The sequence below is a fragment of the Struthio camelus genome, chromosome 15, assembly GCF_040807025.1.
Source record: "Struthio camelus isolate bStrCam1 chromosome 15, bStrCam1.hap1, whole genome shotgun sequence".
Classification (NCBI taxonomy): domain Eukaryota; kingdom Metazoa; phylum Chordata; class Aves; order Struthioniformes; family Struthionidae; genus Struthio; species Struthio camelus.
Window position 1 is genome coordinate 17,372,801 of NC_090956.1, and position 18,958 is coordinate 17,391,758.

Genomic DNA, 18,958 nt, shown 5'->3' on the forward strand with positions numbered 1-18,958 from the left:
TGCGGTGTCCCCTCCTGGGACATGGTGTCCCCTCCTGAGATGCGGTGTCCCCTCCTGGGTTGCAGTGTCCCCTGCCGGCGTCCCGCCGGACGCGGCGTGACCCCCGGGAGGCTGGCCGTGCCACCCCTCTCCCCCGCTGCCCCGACCCGGGCAGCTCGCCAAGCCCCAAGTCCTGGAGCGGGGAGAGGCAGCGCGAAGCGTTCAGCGTTCCTCACCGATAAAGCTTTAAATTATGACCGGCCTCAGGGACGGCAAATTGTCCTCTTTTGGGCTGCTCACCCCTAAGGCAATCCGGCAGCTTTGGAGCCCTAATTTGGCATTTCCTCCCCTGCCGGAGTCGGAGCAAAGGGGCCACCCCCTCTCCTCGCCGCGAGGCGTCCCCGAGGCCGGTGCCCGCGCTCGCCGGTGCCCGCCTGCCCCGTTGCAGGGAACCGCCCGCCGCTCCCGTCTCCGCTTTCGCTGCTCGCCGAGGAAGCTTCCAGGGAGATAGATAAGATTCTCCGCGCCAGCCTTATCGTTTTAACATTTACGTGAAACGATAACACGCACCTTTTAGGTCAGGTTGCTGGGTACTGGAGCGCAGCAGTTATAACCTACCCCTGCAGTCGATGCAACGCGGATTACATTGAAACAAAGTCTTTCCTCTTTACAAAACAACCATTTCAGGAGCTTTTAAACTACATTTCACCTTTCTCCCTGGATGGGAAACGAGCATCCCTGTCCCCCGCGGGAACCCCCATCCCCAGCCGGCTCCAAGCCACGGGCCGGGGAGCCGTCGGGCGTTTCGGCAGGACTCCGCAGGAGCTGCCCCGCGACAGCGCAGCCGCAGCCCAGCCCATCGCGCCTGCGGGTGCTCGCGAAGCTGCTCCCCTCCTCAGCTTGCTTTTAATCCGCGCTCAGCCCCGCTCCAGCGTGTGGTCCAGCGCCTGCCCCCGGCACCGCAACCCGGACGCCTGGGTCCGCCCGGCACGGAGGCGGCAGCCACTTCCCCTCTCTGTCCCACCGGGAAGCAGGACACAACGGACAACAACATGCTGTGGTGGCTTCAGACGCAAAGAGCTCATCGGGATGTTCAAACCCGGGCGCCGTCAGCCCCGTTTTACATGGCTTGGGGCCTTTCCGAAACGCGTCGCTGCGTGGAGCCGGGGGGCCGGGGTGGCGGGGACGAGCCCGTGGGTGCCCGCCCCGCCGCCCTCGCCGCCCCGCGCGCCGCCGGCCCTGCCCTCCGCACGGCACCCGGACGGGGAGCAAAAGCAGCAGTTTAATTTATTCCACGATACATTTTCATGCCAAATGAGTCATCCCGCTGGCCTCCCTCAGCCAAGCAAGCGCCTTTGTTTTGCTTGGCTGATAGCATTTGCTTTTGATTAGCATTTGTGCAATATTTAACTCTGTTGATGACACTTTGGCTCAAAGCAGCAACCGCGGCAGAAAAAGCCACTTCCTCGCCGCAGCCGGGGCGCTGCAGAGCGCCGTCCCTGCGCCAGGGCTCGGCCGGGCGAAGAGCTGCTGCTCCCCTTGGGCTCGGCTCAGGGCGCACGTGTTTAGTTTATTTTGTTTTTTTCTTGCAGCTTGATAAGTCCCCGAGCTTGGTCCTCCAGGCCACCTCGTCCCACGAGAGGCCGTTAATGGCGTGAGCGCGGGAAAGGTGACGCCCGCGAGTAAAAAGGGCGCGAGAAAAGGGGGCGCGAGCGGCGTGGGCCACCGTGGCCGGGGCTGGAGCAGCCCGGCTTAGCCAGGCTCGTGACTGAGCCTTGAAGGGAGCTCAGGGAGGTTTCGCCCCGCGACGGAGCAGTTTGGAACAAGCACAGCCACATTCCTGCCAGTCTGGGAGCCGCGGGAGGGAAGCGGCAGCTCGGCGGTGCCGCAGTGCCCGGCTGCCGTACGCTGGCCGGGCACTGGGACGCCCTTCAAAACACCCCGTCCTACCTCCAAACGGCCAAAAAATCCCGGGGCAGTGGAGTGACCAGCTCAGCTTCACGCTCCCGTGAGGCTTGCCAAAAATTTCCACCCAGGAAAGAAAAAAAGAGGTTTTGGCTGATCCAGTTGTTTTCCCACCAAGCGCCTCAGCTTTTGGAAGAAATCTCCCACTTTTTTCACAACTCCTCCCGCTCCCAAACTGAATCCTTCAGCCTAAAACCAAACCCCTTCGACTGGGCAACGGCACCGAGAAGCCTCCCGAGAGCCGACGCTGGGTCCCGATCGGGGTGCGCTGGAGCGTTGGCCGGGCAAGGGGACGGGACGGCTCCGTGGGGAAGGGAGCCGGCGTCACCCGGCCAGGCCCCCGAAACGGTTGCGGAGCCGGCATTTGGAGGCAGCGGCGGCGGCGTGCAAGGAGGGCCCTGCGCGGGAGGAGCGGGCTGCGAAAGCAAAACCTGGGGGCACGCAACGCGCTCGCCGGCTCACGAGCTGCCGCCCCAGGGGGAGCGAGCGCTGGCGCGCTGCTGCCTGCCTGCAAGGACTGCGCTCTGCAAAAGGCGCTGGCTGGCTGCTTGGCTGCGCCCACGGGAGAGGGGCCGCAGAGGCGCCCGCGGGACCCCCGAGCCCCGGCGGGACGCGGCGCTCGCCGCCCCGGGCCATCGCTGGCAGGGCGTTTCTGCTTCCTGAAGCCCAAGAAACATTAGGGGATTTTTAAATTCTTCTGTGTTTTTAATTGCATCAAAACCCCAGTGAGCACAGAGGCCCGAAACCTTTCCGGAGCTTTTGCACAGCTTCTCCGTTTCGCCGTATCCCAGATTTGACATCAGCTCTCATTTCTCTCCTCGCCAGTATTGCCTCTTCCGAATTGGCAGACACCCGGGAGCTGGCGGCAACCGGACACGGGGCCCTGTGCCGGCCTCGCCGCGTCCCGGCCGCGGCGCCCATGGAGAAGTGCCTCTTTTGGAGGGACTCGGGGCAAGGTGCCGGAAGCAGCCATGATTCCTGCCCGAGTACAAGGGACAGCAAAGCTCGGGACGCCCCTCAAAATCATTTTAAGCCTGATTTTAGGCTCTGGTTTGGCTAGTGCAGGAGGGCAGCAGCACGGCAGCGCTCGTCACAGCTCCGAAATCGGGTGGGATTAAAGCTCTTGCCCAAAGAGCAGCCGGCGAGCTGGGCTCACACGGTGCCTTAGCCCAAAGGCAGGATAGAGGCAAAATGCCCGGGCGGTTTGCACCGGACAGGCTTCCACCCCGACGGGGTTTCTCGCTGCCTGCCGGGCTTCCCCGAGCCGTTTCGGCTCGGCGGCTCTCAAGGGCACTCGCGCGCGCAAATGAACCGCGCCGGAGATGAGGGGAGATTAGGGGGATTAGCGCCGCAGAGGTCACGCCGGAGGGGAATAAAAGAGGAAAAGATGCACACAAAAAAAAAAGAAGAAGAAGCGATAGACAGGGACATTTCCTCGGTACGTCAGCGCTCTGTTCACCTTCCGGGCTGGCTCAGGAGCTCTGCGGAGCGGGACGAGGAGCTGCCTTTTCCCGGCAGGCCGGCCGGTCCGGGGCGACGCGCTGCCACGACGTACCGGGGGGTATCAAAGTGCCAAAACCTGAGAGTGTTTTCTAGAGCAAATAAAGCTAGGCAAAATATCATCTGGTTAAATGGAAGGACGCGGAGCATGACTTCTGCCTGCTCCTCCCCCTCGGCTTGGGCCACAAGCCAACGCACGCTGCCCTGGGCAGGCAAGACACTGCTCCTGGGGGACGGTATTGCCCCGGCCACAGTGCAAGAGGGCACCCGGCTCTGCCGGCGGGGAAACAGGGCGCCGCCGGCAGCCAGGCTCTCCTGGGGCTCTTGCCTGCAGAGACCCCACACCACTCATCACAGCGACTGCCAGCAGGGCTCCACAGAGGCCCTGGGCGGCCAGGCCTCGGGGCCGTGCATGGGCAGGGTGCCCTGCTGGCGCCGCCAGCCAGAGCCCCCGAGCCGCCGCGCCGCTCAGCACGGCCCCGCCGCCTCCTCGCCCAGCGGAAAAAACCGGCCCTCCGCCGGGGCGCGCTTAGCGTGCCAGCCAGAACGGCGTTCGCCGTTTGACCTAGCAACGGAGACGCAGGCTCGGGCATCTGGGAGAGCGCTAAATATATCTCTGCTTCTCAGAGACTTTAAGACGCAGGGTTGGAAGAGGCTATGAAAACGCAGCGCGTTAGTCGTCCGGAGGGTAGTAATACATTCGCCCTTCTCCGCGCGCTAGCGCTGCGGCCGGCGGCAGGGGTGCAAGCCGGCGAGGAGCGAGCGTTTCGGAGGTTCGCTGCGCGGGCCCAGCCGGACGCCCTGCTCTGCTCGGCCCGGCGTCCTCGCTCCAGGCTGGTGCCAGCCCGCTGCCCGCCGGCTCCCGCCGGCTCCTCTGCCTCCGGGATCAGTTTTCCCCTGCGCGGCTCGGGCGGTCGGGGCCGATCCGGCCCTGCTCGTCCCACGCCTGCCGGTGCGGCTCTCCCCGAGGTCGGGGAGCGACGGGGACACGCATCCCCCTCCGCTGCTGCCGCCGCAGCCTGCTGCCTAATGAAGAGGGTCTCTCGCTAGTGGGGGCTAGTAGGCCCCACGCTGGCAGGCAGCGCGGAGCAGGATGGATGCCGCGGAGCGGACCTGAGTCAGCCACGAGCACGTGGGAACGGCATCGGCGCCCGGCAGAGGCGAGCAAAGCCGGGCCGGCGCTCGGGAGGCGGCAGGGGCAGGCGGGAGCCAGGGGCGGAGGGCTCCTCTCCCCCAGCAGCCCGGCGGCCGGCTCTCTTTCGGGCAGGTCTCGCTCCCTTGCAGGGGGGTGACTTCTCCGCTGGAGCCCGCAGGGACCCTCCAAAGCGCCAGGCTGCGGCGATGCAGCCGCACAAGGCGCCTTTTGGGGGCCGCAGGCTGCACGCAGCCCCCTCCCTCCTGGCTCCCGGGTCCTGCCTCGCCGCCGCCGCCACCGGCTGGGGCTCACAGCCAAGCTGATTTCCAGCGATTAATCAATAGGAGAGCCAAAGGGCAACGCCACGCCAGCGCTCTCCAGAGAAAGCACAGGGCTCTCTTAAAAGCTTTGGAGCCTCAAACAAATCAACTGCCATCACCTTCGAAGCGCAGAACACGTCACTCGGTAACCAAGCATCCTTTGCCCCGCTAGAGTCGGTCATTACAGCACCGTCCCCGCCGCCGTCCTCCAGCGAGGACCGCGCCAGGCCAGGGGGCGGCTCCGCTCTGGCTGGGAAAGGGCTGGCGGAGCCGGAGAGAGCGGCCGGAGGTGCCACCGACCGTCCCGCGAGCCCCTGCTCTGGCTGCCGAGGGCCCCGGTCCGCCGAGCTGCCGCAGCCACGGCCCTGCGAGGGGCTCGGTGCCGCCGCCAGGCAGCGCGGCTCTGCGAAGCAGCCCTCGCCGGCGAAGGCGGCGTTGCTCGAATCAGAGCATTTTGCAGAAATTGCCTCAGATGTGGGAGAACTGCGAAAACTCAGGAGGTTCTCGGATGCTGCCTCTAAAAAGCAGCCAGGATTACATGGATTGCGCACCTCGCTTCTTCGCCCAAGGTTACAGCCCAAGGAGCGGAGGTGGAAGAAGTCCACGCGCGCGCGCGCACACACACACACACACACTTGCACATACTTGCCGCGTGCTCGAAGCGCTAGGACCTGCTGCCCCCCAGCATCGTGCGGACGCAGCTGGATCCGTGCAGGAACGGTTCTCCGCGCAGCGACAGCGAGCGCAGGGCTCGGGGCTCTGCACGCCGCGTGGAGCAAATGCTGCCGAAAGAGGTGGCAATCCGACCCAAGCCGGGGATCAGGAGCAATAGGTCACAGCCTGCACTGACTTGCCCCGAGAATGAAAATCAGCAGAGGATTTGGGGCTGGTGAGGTAGCGACAATCATGTATTCAGTTGTTTAATCCCAGATGGGCACAAAATCCCTGGATAAAAAGGCCAGAGCTGCTCCTAATTGCTCAGTGCTGTGCACACGGGGATGGGTGAGCAAAACCTCTTAGGCTGCGGCAGGCGGGAGGGAGCCAGCTCTCTCCCTTCCCCACTGCCCGTCTGTGCCCTGAGGACCGGCCCCGAAGCCGGGAAGGGCTCCGGGTTGGGGGAGCAACCTCCTGGCAGTTTTGCGATAGGATTTGGAAGAGTCGCTTCCCAGCGGACTGTTTTCTGCGGCTGGAAGGCCAAAGCCAGGCTGCCTTGGGCCCCTGTGCGAGAGCCGGCGGGAGCCGCTGAGCGGATGCAGCCCGAGCCCCTGCTGCAGCGCAGCCGGGGGTGGCACAGCCCTGGCGTGGCGCCCGCCGCACAGGGTGCTGGCGGCTGCTGGAGCTGGGCTGCCGGCCGGGGCAAAGGGACACACGCCAGCCCTGACCGGGGCACCGGACAGCCTGGGGCCCTCTCCGAGCTCGTCGGCCAAGCTGCCGCCCCAAGTCCGCTCTGGTCCCTCCCGAGACCAGGACATAGGCAGAGGCGCTGGGGCAAAACCGCGCAGTGCGGAGAGGCCGGCAGAGGAGCAGGCGAGCCCTGCAGCCCCGCTGCCTGGCAGCCAGCTCTCCTTGCCGCCGCAGCCCTCGGCCCCCTCGGCACAGGAACCAGGAGCAGGGCCCGTCTGCCCCGAGCAGGCACCCGGCACTGCGCGGGAGCACCCCGGAGGGGAGAGCACCCCGAACGCACCCCTGGCCCACAGCAGGACTGCCTGGGCAGGGCTGATTCCCAAGGATTTGGTGACTCTCGGAGCACTTCTCTTTGGGGAATCTGCCCTGCCTTTCCAGCGGTGATTTTTTTTTTACAGCTAGTCCAACACTGCCCTTTCCTGAATCTTTAAGCCTGTGCTCTTCCGGGGAGCCGGGACAACTTCGACACGTCTCTACCCCGATCGGAAGAGCCGAGGAAAAAAAAAAAGGGAAATATCTGGCTCTGACAAAACTGCCCGCCAAGTCGGCGAGCCCCGAAGCCGGGCCGCCCCGCAGGAGGAAGGGGCTGGAGGCGGCGCGGCGGTGCCGGGGGGGCCGCGCCCGCGCCGCTGGCACCTGCCGCGGCCGCGCAGGCACCACCCCGGGGCCGGGCCAGCGGCAGCCGCAGCCCCGTCCCCGCCTCCCCCGGCCCGGCCCGGCCCGGCCCGGCCCGGCCCGGCCCCGCCGGCTCCCGGCGCAGAGAGGCTCCCGGCGGCAGCGGGGGGAAGGAGCCGGCCGCCGCGATGCACTCGCTCTTCAGGAAGCGCAACAAAGGGAAGTACAGCCCCTCGGTGCAGAAGAAGAGGTGAGTGAGCGCCCGCCGCCCCGTCGGGGGCCGCCCGGAGCGCGGCGCAGCGCTCGGCCCCGCCGCGCACCGCTCCGCACCGCTCCGCACCGCCGCCGCGCACCGCGCTCGGCGGGGTCCCCGAGAGCGGCAGGGCTGCCGAGCCGCTGCCGTGCCCTCCTCGGCGGAGGCCAGAGTCGGTCTTCGAGCCTTCGCAGCTTCAGCGCTCGTTGCCTTGAGCTTTGGTTTCGTTAGAACCGAATAGTCAGTGTTTCCTCTTCTCTCGACGCCCTTTCTGTTGGGGTGGAAATGGATTTTAAGTTGTGCTGGTGCAAGAACACGCGCGGGGTTACACATACCCCTTGCAAGAATGCTGTTAAAATGGAAAAGATGTAAAAGTTCCCAATAGAAAAGGCACGGCCTCTCTCCAGGCTGAATGATTCATTGTAGGAGAGAAGGAAACTGGAGGGCGGCCAGTCCCCAACCCCTGGGTGCATGTCAGGGACAGAGGGGTCATTTTTGCAACAGAAGTTGAATGTTCTGATCAATTCGGGAGGAAGTCTAGCATTTCTGGAAAGGCCTGGAGAGGCTCTGGAGTGTATACACTCCGGGAGCCACTAGTGAGTAATGCGAGGAAGGGAAGGAGCCCTCCTGCCTCCGTCTCTCCAGGTGTGGATGTGAGCCGGTGGCTTTGTACTGCTGCGCAAACGGCTCTCCGGCCGTTCGGCATTTCCTCTTTCCCTGCTGCGCTTCTGGCAGCGCTGCCCGTCTGCCGCTGGGATGGGGGTGACGGGGAGACACCTGCCCCAGCCTGCGGGCTGGGCGCTGCAGCGCTGCGCTGCGCTCCCCAAAAATCGTCCTTTGGGAAGGGAAACTCAAGAACGGGCGCGGGGGCTGAGGCTGCGTTCAGGGACCCAGGAAGGGGGCCCCGGGCGGCCCAGAGGGTGCTGACCCCTTCCGAGGCGGGGAGCTCAGACAGCCGAGGTGCGCAGGTCTGCCTTCAGCAGCTCCCGGAGCTGCCTCTCACCCCACCTGGGAATTAATCCGCTCAGTTCTGGGCTTTTTTGGCTCGACTATCCTGTAGTCGCAGTGCTGGCGGCGAGACGTCAGGGAGCTGTCCTGACTCAGCGGAGGGCAGTGGGGGAGCTGGGGAAAGTGCCGCGCTGCTTCCTCCCTGCAGGCAAAACTAGGGCTGCCTGCAGGTCCCATGCTGTCGCTTTTGGCATGGGGGTCCCCTGAAAGGGGGAGACCCTGAGCGTGGGGGGACTCAGGTCGGTCTTGGCACCTGCTGAGCTCCCTCTCTCAGTACTGAGGACCAAAGAGCTCCGGCTCCGGAAGCGGGGATGGGATCCCCAGGCAGCCTCTGCAGCCCGACCGGCTCAGCAGGGCCGTCGAAACAGCCGCTTGCACCCCCTCCCCAAGCCCCGCGGCACGCTCTGGCGCCGGCTCCCACCCCAGCAAGGGCTGGTGGAGGGAGAGGAGTTTGTGCCATCTGAGGCACAAGCACGCGCCTCCCCGAAGGCCCCGTCACCAGCGTCGAGGGCTGAAGGAGCGATTGCAGCCTCAAACGAAGATGTGAAAACCAGGTTCTGTTTCTAATCTCCACTGGTGTCGGAGTAGGGCTTGAACACAAGAAATGCCACACCTGGCTTGACATCTCAGGACTCTGAGCAGCACCCGGAGCCCGGGAGGCAGCAGGAGACGGGCCTTCGTGCACGGGCACCTGGGGCTCGGGAAGATGGCCTTCCCTCCAGCGCCCTGCCAGCAAGCCCAGCACGCTCGGGGCACCGCCTCAGAGGGACGTCAACGCACCTCTGACGGCCGCAGACCTGTAGGCCAGGATGAAATCTTATTCTTTGTGGCTGGATTGTGCAGGCTCAGGAAGCGACGCGCGATGTGGCCTCGGGCCACCCTCCCTCCCCGCAGCACGGAGAGCCGTGTCTGTGCCTCCAAGTGTGTCCACGCACACCTAGGGCAGGGCTGCGCTTATTACGCCCAATTTGTTAATTCCTGTGCTGGAGTTTACAAACATCTGCGAATGCAGGGAACGCTCCCGCTCTGTGGAGACGTCCCTGCAGTCGAGAGGGGGAAGCCAGAGCCAGACCGGTTAAACGACTTGCTGGAGAAGCCGGGGGCAGATTGCGAGTTGAGGAGCTCCTGCCGCCCCGTCCCGCGCTCAAGGCGCTGCTGGAGTCGGAGCCAGCTCCCGCCCAGTTATGCTGCTACAAAGACAGAGCAACCCTGCTAAAATCAACAGCCCCGTGCTGTAAACAGGAACAGAGGCTTGGACACAGCGGCCAGCCCAGCCTCAGCCGGCTCTTCGGAGAGGCTTTTTCAGCTGGGGAAAGGTAGGTTGTAGGGTTGCGTGTTAGCTCAGGGCTGAGTGCCAGGGTGCCCCTGGTGACTGAGCGTTCAAAGCATAGTAGTGACAGAGCACATAACTGAGCACCGGTTTGGCAAGCGATCAATCACGCTGGAACATTTCCTGCAGGTAATAAGGAGCCAGGCCTGTGATCTCAGCTGATTCAGTTAGGGGTTGCCTAGGAAGTACCTTCCTAGGGCAGTTAGCGCTCTGACACGGACGACTGTACGACTCGATCTCGGTGGCTCCTTCAGTCGGCAGCCGTGGGACAAATTCCTGTTGCAGCGCGGGCATCTTGCCGTCTGTGCTCGGGCAGCTGCCATGATGATTAGCGCCAGAGATCAGAGCAGGGCTGTCAGGATCTGAAGATGAATCTCTGCAGCTCAAGCCAGGCTCTGTAATCTGCCCAGGAACAACGTTCTCCGTCCTTCTGGCTCCGAATGCAGACAGCCACCAGTCACCAACCCAAAACTAGCCCTTAAGGCTCCAAACCAAAGCACCTTGAAGTTTATGGGCTTCAAGCAACCCCCTCCCTACCCCAGTTCCTATCTGCGCACGGCCTAGGCATCTCGTACCCCAAGGTGCTACCCAGAGCTTGCTGAGAGCAGAGCCCGAGGCCCTCGCCCAGCGGGGCGCGAGGTCCCCTACGCAGGGGTGGGATGCTCTGCTCCGGCCCGGCAGCTGAGCTGACCTGTTTCGACAAGGCTGCTGCTGCGCCTGAGCTGGCTGCGAAGCGGCCTGCCCTCGCTGGGGCCAGGCACTGGCCTTGGCAGCGGGCGGCTGCAGGAGCTCGCGCGCTCTCCAAGCAGGGCCGGAGCTGGTTGTGGCGACCGCCTCTGCCTCTCGCAGCCTGTCTGCCCCACGTTAACATTAGTAAGGAAGGAAGTCGTTCCGCTTTGAAGTTCTAATGGGGCAACGGCGTGGAAAAAACAGAATTGGCGTTAAATCTTGCAAAGCCGTGATGATTTAAACACGACTTGGCGCGCACAGATCGAGCCAGGGCCTCTGGCCTGCTGTGGCTTGTCTGTCCTCAGCAGCGCCAGTTTAGTATTTGCACTCATCAGCCATGCACTGTGCCACGGCTTAGCTGGAGGAAAACCACTGCGATAGTCTGTGCCAAGCACCCTGTAACGGTCTTCCCCTCCATCCACCTCCTAATATCACACAAGTGCCCCATCCTCCAGCAGTTACTTTACCGCCAGTGTGCAGGTGATGCTCCTCCACAGATGTTCTCCCGGGTTTTTCCTTCTTCTGCTGCACAAATTAGCAAGACCAGAGCCTAAGTGTCTCCTTAGACATATTCCTGTCTCCTCTCCTTCCCTCCAAGGAGAGAGAGGCAGGCAAGGAAACCACCATGCGAGGTCCTCGTGAAAGCTCCACTCCCAGCCACCTAGGCTGGATGTGTAGTGAGAAGCAGGACTTTGGGTAGAGAGGTGGTGAGTGCTTCAGCTCTGGCCTGGGACTGCAGCTCCTCAGGCTCAGCATGTCCGACCCTGGGCATGGCAGTGAGTGTTTGGGCACCTCTGCATGTTGTCTGGGGAATGGGGGTGATGATGATGATGGCGTTTTGTCTCATCAACCCGAGTGCTCTGTGCTCTTCCTGTTCACCACATCCCAGCAGCACAAGGTCCTGGGATTCAGCTGGAAATGACGACTGTGTTATTAGCACATCATTAAAAAAGGCATTATTGCAGGTAGGCAACACTAGCAAAGTTCAGAAGAGCTGAGTGCTAAGCCACTCACTGCACAGAGGGCGGAGCAGTACGGCGTTGCCAGGAGGGAAGGCAAGAGCCTCGCAGACTCCTGAAGAGATCCATAGTATGTGGGGGGGGTGACCAACATCTAACTCCTTTCCCATCATTTTCACCAAACACTTGCCGCATTAGGAAAACATGAGGTTGTTTTTTCCCTTTTCTATGTCCAGGCTTGGGAGTTAGAAAAGAGGGATGAGAGCTGAGCCATGAGAATTCACTGCCGAAACGTTGGTGGAAGTGCAGCCCACTCCCGCGATCCCCCTCGGCACACACCAACAGCATCAGAGCAACGCCGAGGTTCAGGAAGGCTCCCAGCCCTGTAGACCCTGAACGGTGTCTGGAGACCCGATGCCCTCTCGGACTGGCTCCAGAGCCAGTTCCCTATCTAAAAGGCGGTTTATGTACCTTGGGTACAAGCCGGGAACATTCTGCAGAGGCGCTGGCTGCAGGGCTGACACTGATTTCTAGAGGCTGTTTTGCAGGGTTAGAGTCAACAATGATGAATAGACAACAAGTGAGTCAGGGGAGTTGCGCCGTATTTATAGTGGAGCAAGCCTCACCATCACCTGACCTATTTTCACTTTAATTTCCAGGCACATTACAATAATATATCACCATTAATACAAGGGAAGATAGATATAATTGAAACAAGCTGGACTGAGCTTAGCAACCCAGCTGTCCAGCTACGCCCTAGTGTGTGTAGCTTGACAGCACACTACTCAAAAGTTTTGAGCCAGATCTTAATCTCTACCAAACCTGAATTACACTAGCTGTAAGCCCAGCCCTTTTGTCCTCTGCTCTGCTGCAATGTCACTCCAGGGCTGTTGTAAGCAACACAGAGGAATTAACAAGGGATTATTATGCACTGGCATCTGAGGCTTAAGACGGCATTTACAGACCTGTATTGTGGCCTTCAGGAAGGTTTGTACAGTTTAAGTCCATACTGAAGTCTGGTCTCCAGCAGCAGTACTCACACGGATACGGTTTTACGAAATCTATACAGAGGGCAACCTAATTCAAGAGCAGTCATAAGCAGTCGCTTGTCTCTGCTTCCTATAGTGGGATGCAGTGGGGAACATGGGGCTTCTGAGTGAGGAGCACAGAGACCCTGTTCTGAAGCTGGTCACTTGTTCCTGGCTAAGACCCTCCCCTTGGTGTGAAGGAGCTGTTGTGGGCAGGTTCCCAACAGCTTCAGCAGCAATCCCCAGAGCCATCAGGAATGCTGGGGGCACGGGTAACATCCTCTGGGCTGCAGGAAGGAGCAATACAGAGTCATTTCCATTAAACTGCTGTATTTTCTCAGCAAAGTAGTACCATCTGATGTATAGAGAAGCTGTCAGTGCGAGCAGGAGCTTTCACAGGGACGGTGTCCAGCTGGAGCAGTCAAAATTCCAGGAACATGTATTTGAGCACCCTCACTTAAGCGTACTAGTGAAATCTCCTCCTTGATTGAAAAAGGAAACAATCAGAGAAGTCAAAGCCCCTGAAGGGATTTCCCACCACCTGCCAGCAAGTGTAAAAACCAGGGTGTGAACATGCAAACATTCCAGAAATACTTACTCTGGGCTTTGGGCCTCTGTCACAACCGAGGAAGTTAGCTCCAAAAAGTGTTCTTATCAGCGAAGGCACAACCTAATAGGAAGAGATAAAAGATACCAGGGATCGCATCACTGCAAAGGGAAGGAGGTACAAATTTATGCCTGCAGAGCCCTGAGTTTGTGCATGGTCTTTTGCACAGGAGCAGCTCAGTCCATCACCTGGAATTGTTTGCCAAGCAAACGCTGTGCTGTCTCAAAGTCACAAGCAAATCAGTGCGCCAGTTTACAGCCCCGCGTGGAAAACAGTCAAATTGCATTTCATGTTACAAAATGGTCATAGTTTGCCATGTTAACTGGCAGCAAGGTTTAAGATGTTGGCAAGGAGGCTGCTGTTGGGTAGGGACTGGTTATGTGATGGTCTAGGCTAGAAGTTTAGGGTTAGAAATCAGTTCTCTCCAGCACAGTCACCCTGGGAGAAAAGTCTAGTTTTTAGCAGCAAAGTTCTCATACCGCAAAAATCATCATCTTGTGTCTATCATGAACCTCTCGAAGGGGAAAAAAAAAAATAGAACGAGGTGTAACATCACCCTGAAGACAGAGCTGTGGTATTTGGAGGAAGTGAAAAGAAGTACCTGAAACCCAATCGTGTTGTCGCAGTCCATGTCGACAAGAGCACGTCAATGTCCAGAGAAGGGGAAGGAAAAGCTGGAGGAAAGGGCAATTTCCTCTTTTTGTCTGTGATCCAGGGCAGTCCAGTAGTGCTCACACATTCAGGCAGAATTGGTGAAATCTCTGGACCTCTTCATGGAGGGCAGAGCAGAGCAGCATTCATTCAGGGGAAGATGGACAGTCTGAAAAATTTTAGGCAACTTTCAGTGAAGCTGGAGTTATCTCAGTCCTGCTGAGCCAGAACAAAAACACAGTGACTCCAAAACTTTCTCCAATCTGAGATTCATCTACCGCAGAGCAGCTGCCTCCTCCCAATTCCCTCAGCTAGGAGAAACCAGAAGAAAACTCTCCCCTTCCTCATGTGAATACTCCCAGGTTCTTCACTCCCATGAGGCAAACCTAAGGCTGCTCAAATCATCTCTGAAATAGAAATAACACTGTTGTCAAACACAGCTTTTCATGAATGATATATTTTTTCCTTTGCGATCAGAAAAGTTCTTGAAAATCGGTAAGTTTTTCCAAGAATGGCAAACACAGTTTTTCCAGGCATTTTTCATTGTTAAACCAAAGACTTAGCTATTTCATCAGAAAAGCCTTGCATTTCCCTCTCCTCTGCAGAAGCCTTGCTACAGCCATGTCCTGGGTACCTTGGCTCCTGTAAGAAAGGACAGAGCCGCTGTTCCAACCTCCGCTTCTCAGGCTCTTGTGTGCCCTGCTCTTTTCAGCGCGCGTGTATGGCCAAACTTCCTCCCTCCATGGCAGCTTTACAATCCAGCCACCCCCCTTCTGCCTGCTTTGTTGGGTGGCCTGGGCCTTATCCCTGCCAGGAGCTCCTCTTCAATCCTGGACACACACACAGGCACTCATGTCCTCACAAGGTGTGCTGGTATCTCCGATACCTTGGTATCTCCAAGGTATCGGAGAAACAGGAAGATTATTAATAGGACTGAGCTTCTCAGATCATTACTGTCCTGGTTGAGTTTGTTGATTAAATGGTGCAGAAATAATAAGATATCTTCTTACAACTGAAACGGCAGCTGTGGTTGAGCTGAAGCACGCGCAGTAACCTCTCCATTTGTTGTCCCGCGGTGTGGTCAGTGCAAGACTGGGCACAAAGGAGCAGCTTCCCTTAGCCGCTATTTAGAGAGACAAGTTCCCTGGGAGGTTTTTATTAGGTTTTCTTGAACCAAAACCTCAGCTGGTGACAGTCACTAACTCTGCTGGTGCTTAGGATCCAGTCCCTCCCATAACCGGAGAGGTGGAGACGGCAAACATCTCCCATTGCGTGCGACAGGAAAGCCAAGGCACGAATAGCAGAGTGATGCCAACATTATAATAGAGCATGTTTGCACTTGCTCCAAACGAGCTCTGCAGAGTGTCTCTGCAGTTTCTCCTTGCTGGTTACTCAGCTCTAATAATGCACCTGTAGGTGTAAGCAGCAGTTTCTGAATTCCTCGGCCAGCTCTCCTCTCTGATGCAGGAAAACGTGGCCCTCCAGTATCAGCTGTTCCCCTTGCCTTCCCTGCACCAAACTCCATTTCTGGTCCCTGCACTAGCGTGGTCTCTTAGTCCCAACCTGGGTCCTGCTGGTGTTTCCCCCACCCCAAAGGGAAGAGGAAAGCGGGGGGGCTAGCCATACCCCTGTGCAGAGCTGGGGAAGCAGCTCCGCCGCCCGTACTGGGGGAGCAGGAGCGAGCAGAGGCTGCCGTTGCCCCGGGGTGCTGCCTGCGGAGGGGGCGGTGGGTGGCCCCGTGCTCTGCCGCCAGCGCCGGGTTATCTGACTCACAGGAACAGCATGGATCTGGGAGAAACGGCCAGGGGCAGCGCTGGGAACGGTGCCGCAGGCTTGGGAACAGTCTGGGCGAGCGGGGCCGATTGCAGCAGCGCAGACAGCTCCGGCTCGGCGCGGTGATTAGAGCTTGTGGCTGCGACCTGGCGGTCTCTCCTGGGGGAAGAGTGGGGAGAAGGGAGTGAGGGGCAAATTCTTGCCCTGACAGATCATCCAGAACCTGGACCCTCTCCTGGCTTCCTCAGCACCAGTAAGGAAATCCAGTTTCCACGTAGGAAACTCCTGGCAAAGCCAATACCTGAGTAAGAGGGTCATGGCCTGGGTGTTGCACACTTTCTGTTTCCCAACACCAGAGAGCAGTTTTGGCAGCTCAGACTTGTTTCTCTGCGCGAGCACAGGGGCTCGGCTGAGCATCTGCAGCTCAACTCTGCAGCTGCAGCTCTGCAAGACCAGCTCAGCAGCAACATCTTTGAAAGCCGTGCATGAAATGCAGGGTTGCCATGGATCCCAAATGAGCCCTTGCTTCATTTTATTTCCCCCATACTATTTAGAAGTTTTTTTGTTACAATTAAAAACAGAACTAGAAAAGTCCCAGACTTCTGCCTTTAGAGATGGGTTTTCCCATCCACACTATAGATCTACTTAAATCTGGCAAATACAGAGACAAGCTGGCAAGCCCTGCCAGCTTTTCATGAGCCCCTGGTGAGCGCCGGTTCCGCTTACTACTATTGCTGCTATAAATTCCACCCTACACCGGGATAATTAGCCTGTCCCACCCTGGAAGTGTAGTTTGGCCTCTAGTTCACCACTGAGAGATGAGCAATGTCCCTTTGTGGCTGGGCAGATTTCTTAACCTTGTTGCCCAGCTGGTGATGCAGCAGGACAGGGCTAATTCTCATCTGTTACTCACGCTGAGCAATAACCATCATCTGGACACACAAGAACGCACACATAGGCATATAATGCATTTTTAGTCATCCTGCTTTGAACCACTTTCGCTCCACTGATTTCATTTGACGTTTTTCCTGGTTTACATGGGACGATCAGGTCCTATCCTTGCAGCACTTGGCATTAAACAAGGAGCTTTAGGAGGGTACCGGCGATATGACCGATGCTCTTAGCAGCGGCAGTCAGAGTGCTGCGTCCAGCAGCCCACCTTTAACACCAGCGATTCCCCAAGGCTGTCAGCACTGGTCCTGACGAATCATTTAAAAGCCAGGCTGGCTGTATTCAATGGACAGGAGCCCAGCACAATGAAATGGACGATCTAATCTTCATCCTCTTCATCCCTTTTTGAGCACCTCATACATCCAGTTCAACTGGGCTGCTTGGATTTGTTCACAGAGAACACTGCTTTACCTTGCTAGGACCACAGGGCCTTATAATCCTCCACCTATTTGAAACCACTGCCCATGTGCAGAGAGCGCTCTGAGACTGGAGCTCATAGACAGTGAATTAGAAGAAACTCTAAAACTGATTTTGAAGAGCTTTTTTCTACTATTTCAGCAGGATCCAGGCTCTCCCAATGCACACCTGTGTCCTCCAGATGTGATTATTTACCGATGAAAAACTGAACTTACCCTTGCAGTTCCCCCAGCTGGCTGTGCAACTCACGCCGCAGTCGTGGAGGCACACACATCCGACCAGCGCATTTGCTCGAGAGCTGCAGCAAGGGCACGCAGCTCGCTGCTCCCTTGCTCCACATGCTGTCTGCGCAGGCGGCCTTTCCGCAGACTTTGCTCTGTGCTGCTCAGGGTGCCTTGGGCTGGTCCAGGCTGAAGAGCAGCCTTTAACCTGCTGGAGAGCCAAGCACATGCTTTTCCTCTGCTCTGCAATCGCATTCATTTCTGCTGATGCCAGAGGGCCTGCAATTATGGTAGTGTTTTTTTTTTTGTTAATCAGAAGGTGCCAGGCAGCCACTAACAGTGGTGGCAGACACTAACCATCAGCCACACTAAGTAGCATTCTGATGATGCAGCTTCTATTAAAAAAAAAAAAAAAAACAGTGTAAATCCTGCCCAGGCCAGAACGAGGGGAAGCACGAGCGTTAGCGCATCTGTCACACGCTGCAAGGCTCCCGCAGCAAGGCCCAGGCGTGGAGGGCCAGGCCCCGAGCGGAGTTTTCTTGCTGCTGTCTGAGCAGTTCTGAAGCGCAGCAGCGGTGCCGGGAGGGGAGGCTGGCTCTTCCCTGCAGCGCCCGCGGGGAAAAGACAGCAGGATGAGAGGAACGCCACTGCCGGAGGCTACGCGTGGTCCCTGTGGCGCCCAGGACCGCCGAGGCCACCTCTTGGTCTTGCTCTGCTGATGACTGAGCAAGGACACGTGTCCGGGGAAGCCAGTGGCAAAGAGGACTGCCCTGACATCTGCGGTCTGACAGGCCATTTTCATTCCCAGCCTTGAGCCATCTCTCTGTGGAAGGAGGGAGGACATGGGTCACGCTCGATTTCCTGGACCAAGCTTACGTGTTTGCTCCTGCCCTGTTAGGGATTTACCTGCCGCAGGACCCTCAGGACTGTGCTGGAGAAGCTGCCACCATTGGTCTGTCAGCGCGGGGACGGAGGGCTGCCGCAGGAGCCCTCCGTGCTGTAAGGAAGCCAGTTTGGGATCCGGATAACTGCTCCTGCCCAGGCCCCAGCTTGTCACGCTGCCCTTTAGGTTTCTGGGGGACCAGCTTTTGCAGGACATACAGGCCTTGTCTACTGGCAGCTGTAACGGCAATTAACGTTTTCAAGCGCCGTATAAAGACTAATATTCTACCACCACATAACAAGGTCATTAAGGCTTATTATCCCCACTCTATAGATGGTTGGCATTGGAGTGAACCAACACAAACGATGGCTTAAGTTCACGTGACAAACAGGAATCACAGATGGGACACGAACTGCAGCCTTTCCGGCTCCCTGGCCTAGACTCTGCCCTGTGAACTGTGAAGCTGCTGGGACCGTTCAGGAGCCCGTGGCGTTTTTTTCAAGAGTGGGAGTGTGGCCGTTGGCGTTCTGGGCACATGCCAGAACAACTAATTGTACCTTTCTTGCAAAGTTACCCTGGGAGCTGTGGGCGGGTGTGAGGTCCTGCATTTCCTGCTCGGAGTTGTCATGCAGAGGTGTTGCTGCTGGGAGAGCGCTGCTGTGATTCATCTCTGAGGAAAGTAGTTTCTGTCTCAAGCTTGCGAAGCAGGCCAGGACTCTCCAGCAGGAGAGATGCGGGTATTGCCCAGCACATCGCTGGGAGTGTACTTGTTGTTTGGAAACAGACCTGGCACACTGCAGGCTGCTCTTCATCATCTCCCCTTGCAGCCAAGCTAATAGAGAAAGGATGAAATGTTTAAAATAATCATAGCTATGCAAAAACTGTCATGGGTTGTTTTGCGTGCTAGTGGAAGAATTTGCTCTAGCTCAGCCTGCTATATCACTCTGCAATATGATTATGAATATTTGGCCAACCCCATGCAACCCCCCCACTAACATCAAGCAACAGAAGGGCGGCCTTGTACCCCATCAGCACTGCTGCAAATACAGAGAGAGGCTTGGACCACAGCATTACCCTGGGCATGTGTAGGAGGCAATGAAAAATACTGCCTAGCAAGAGACAGAGTGCCTAAGAGTAGATGGAATGGGTGCTGTCCTGTCCCTTTTTTTTTGGGGTTTAAATTGTGGATACTAACTTGCAGAGCAGGTGCCACCTCTTGAGGGAGTCAGG

At 58.4% G+C, this 18,958-nt stretch overlaps 2 protein-coding genes across 2 annotated transcripts in view; one reads left to right on the forward strand and one right to left on the reverse strand.

Moving 5' to 3' along the window:
• The window catches only part of LOC104147557 (syntaxin-binding protein 4), a 63,327-nt gene extending 57,506 nt beyond the window's left edge, over positions 1-5,821 (reverse strand). Inside the window, exon 1 of the mRNA XM_068908204.1 lies at positions 5,545-5,821. The gene's annotated coding sequence lies outside the window, so the exon portion shown is untranslated. The remainder of the gene's footprint in view (positions 1-5,544) is intronic.
• A 1,205-nt stretch (positions 5,822-7,026) lies between these two features.
• Positions 7,027-18,958, forward strand: part of PPL (periplakin) — a 32,437-nt gene continuing 20,505 nt past the window's right edge. Inside the window, exon 1 of the mRNA XM_068908524.1 lies at positions 7,027-7,168. Coding sequence (XP_068764625.1) covers positions 7,107-7,168 — 62 coding nt within the window. The 5' untranslated portion in view covers positions 7,027-7,106. The remainder of the gene's footprint in view (positions 7,169-18,958) is intronic.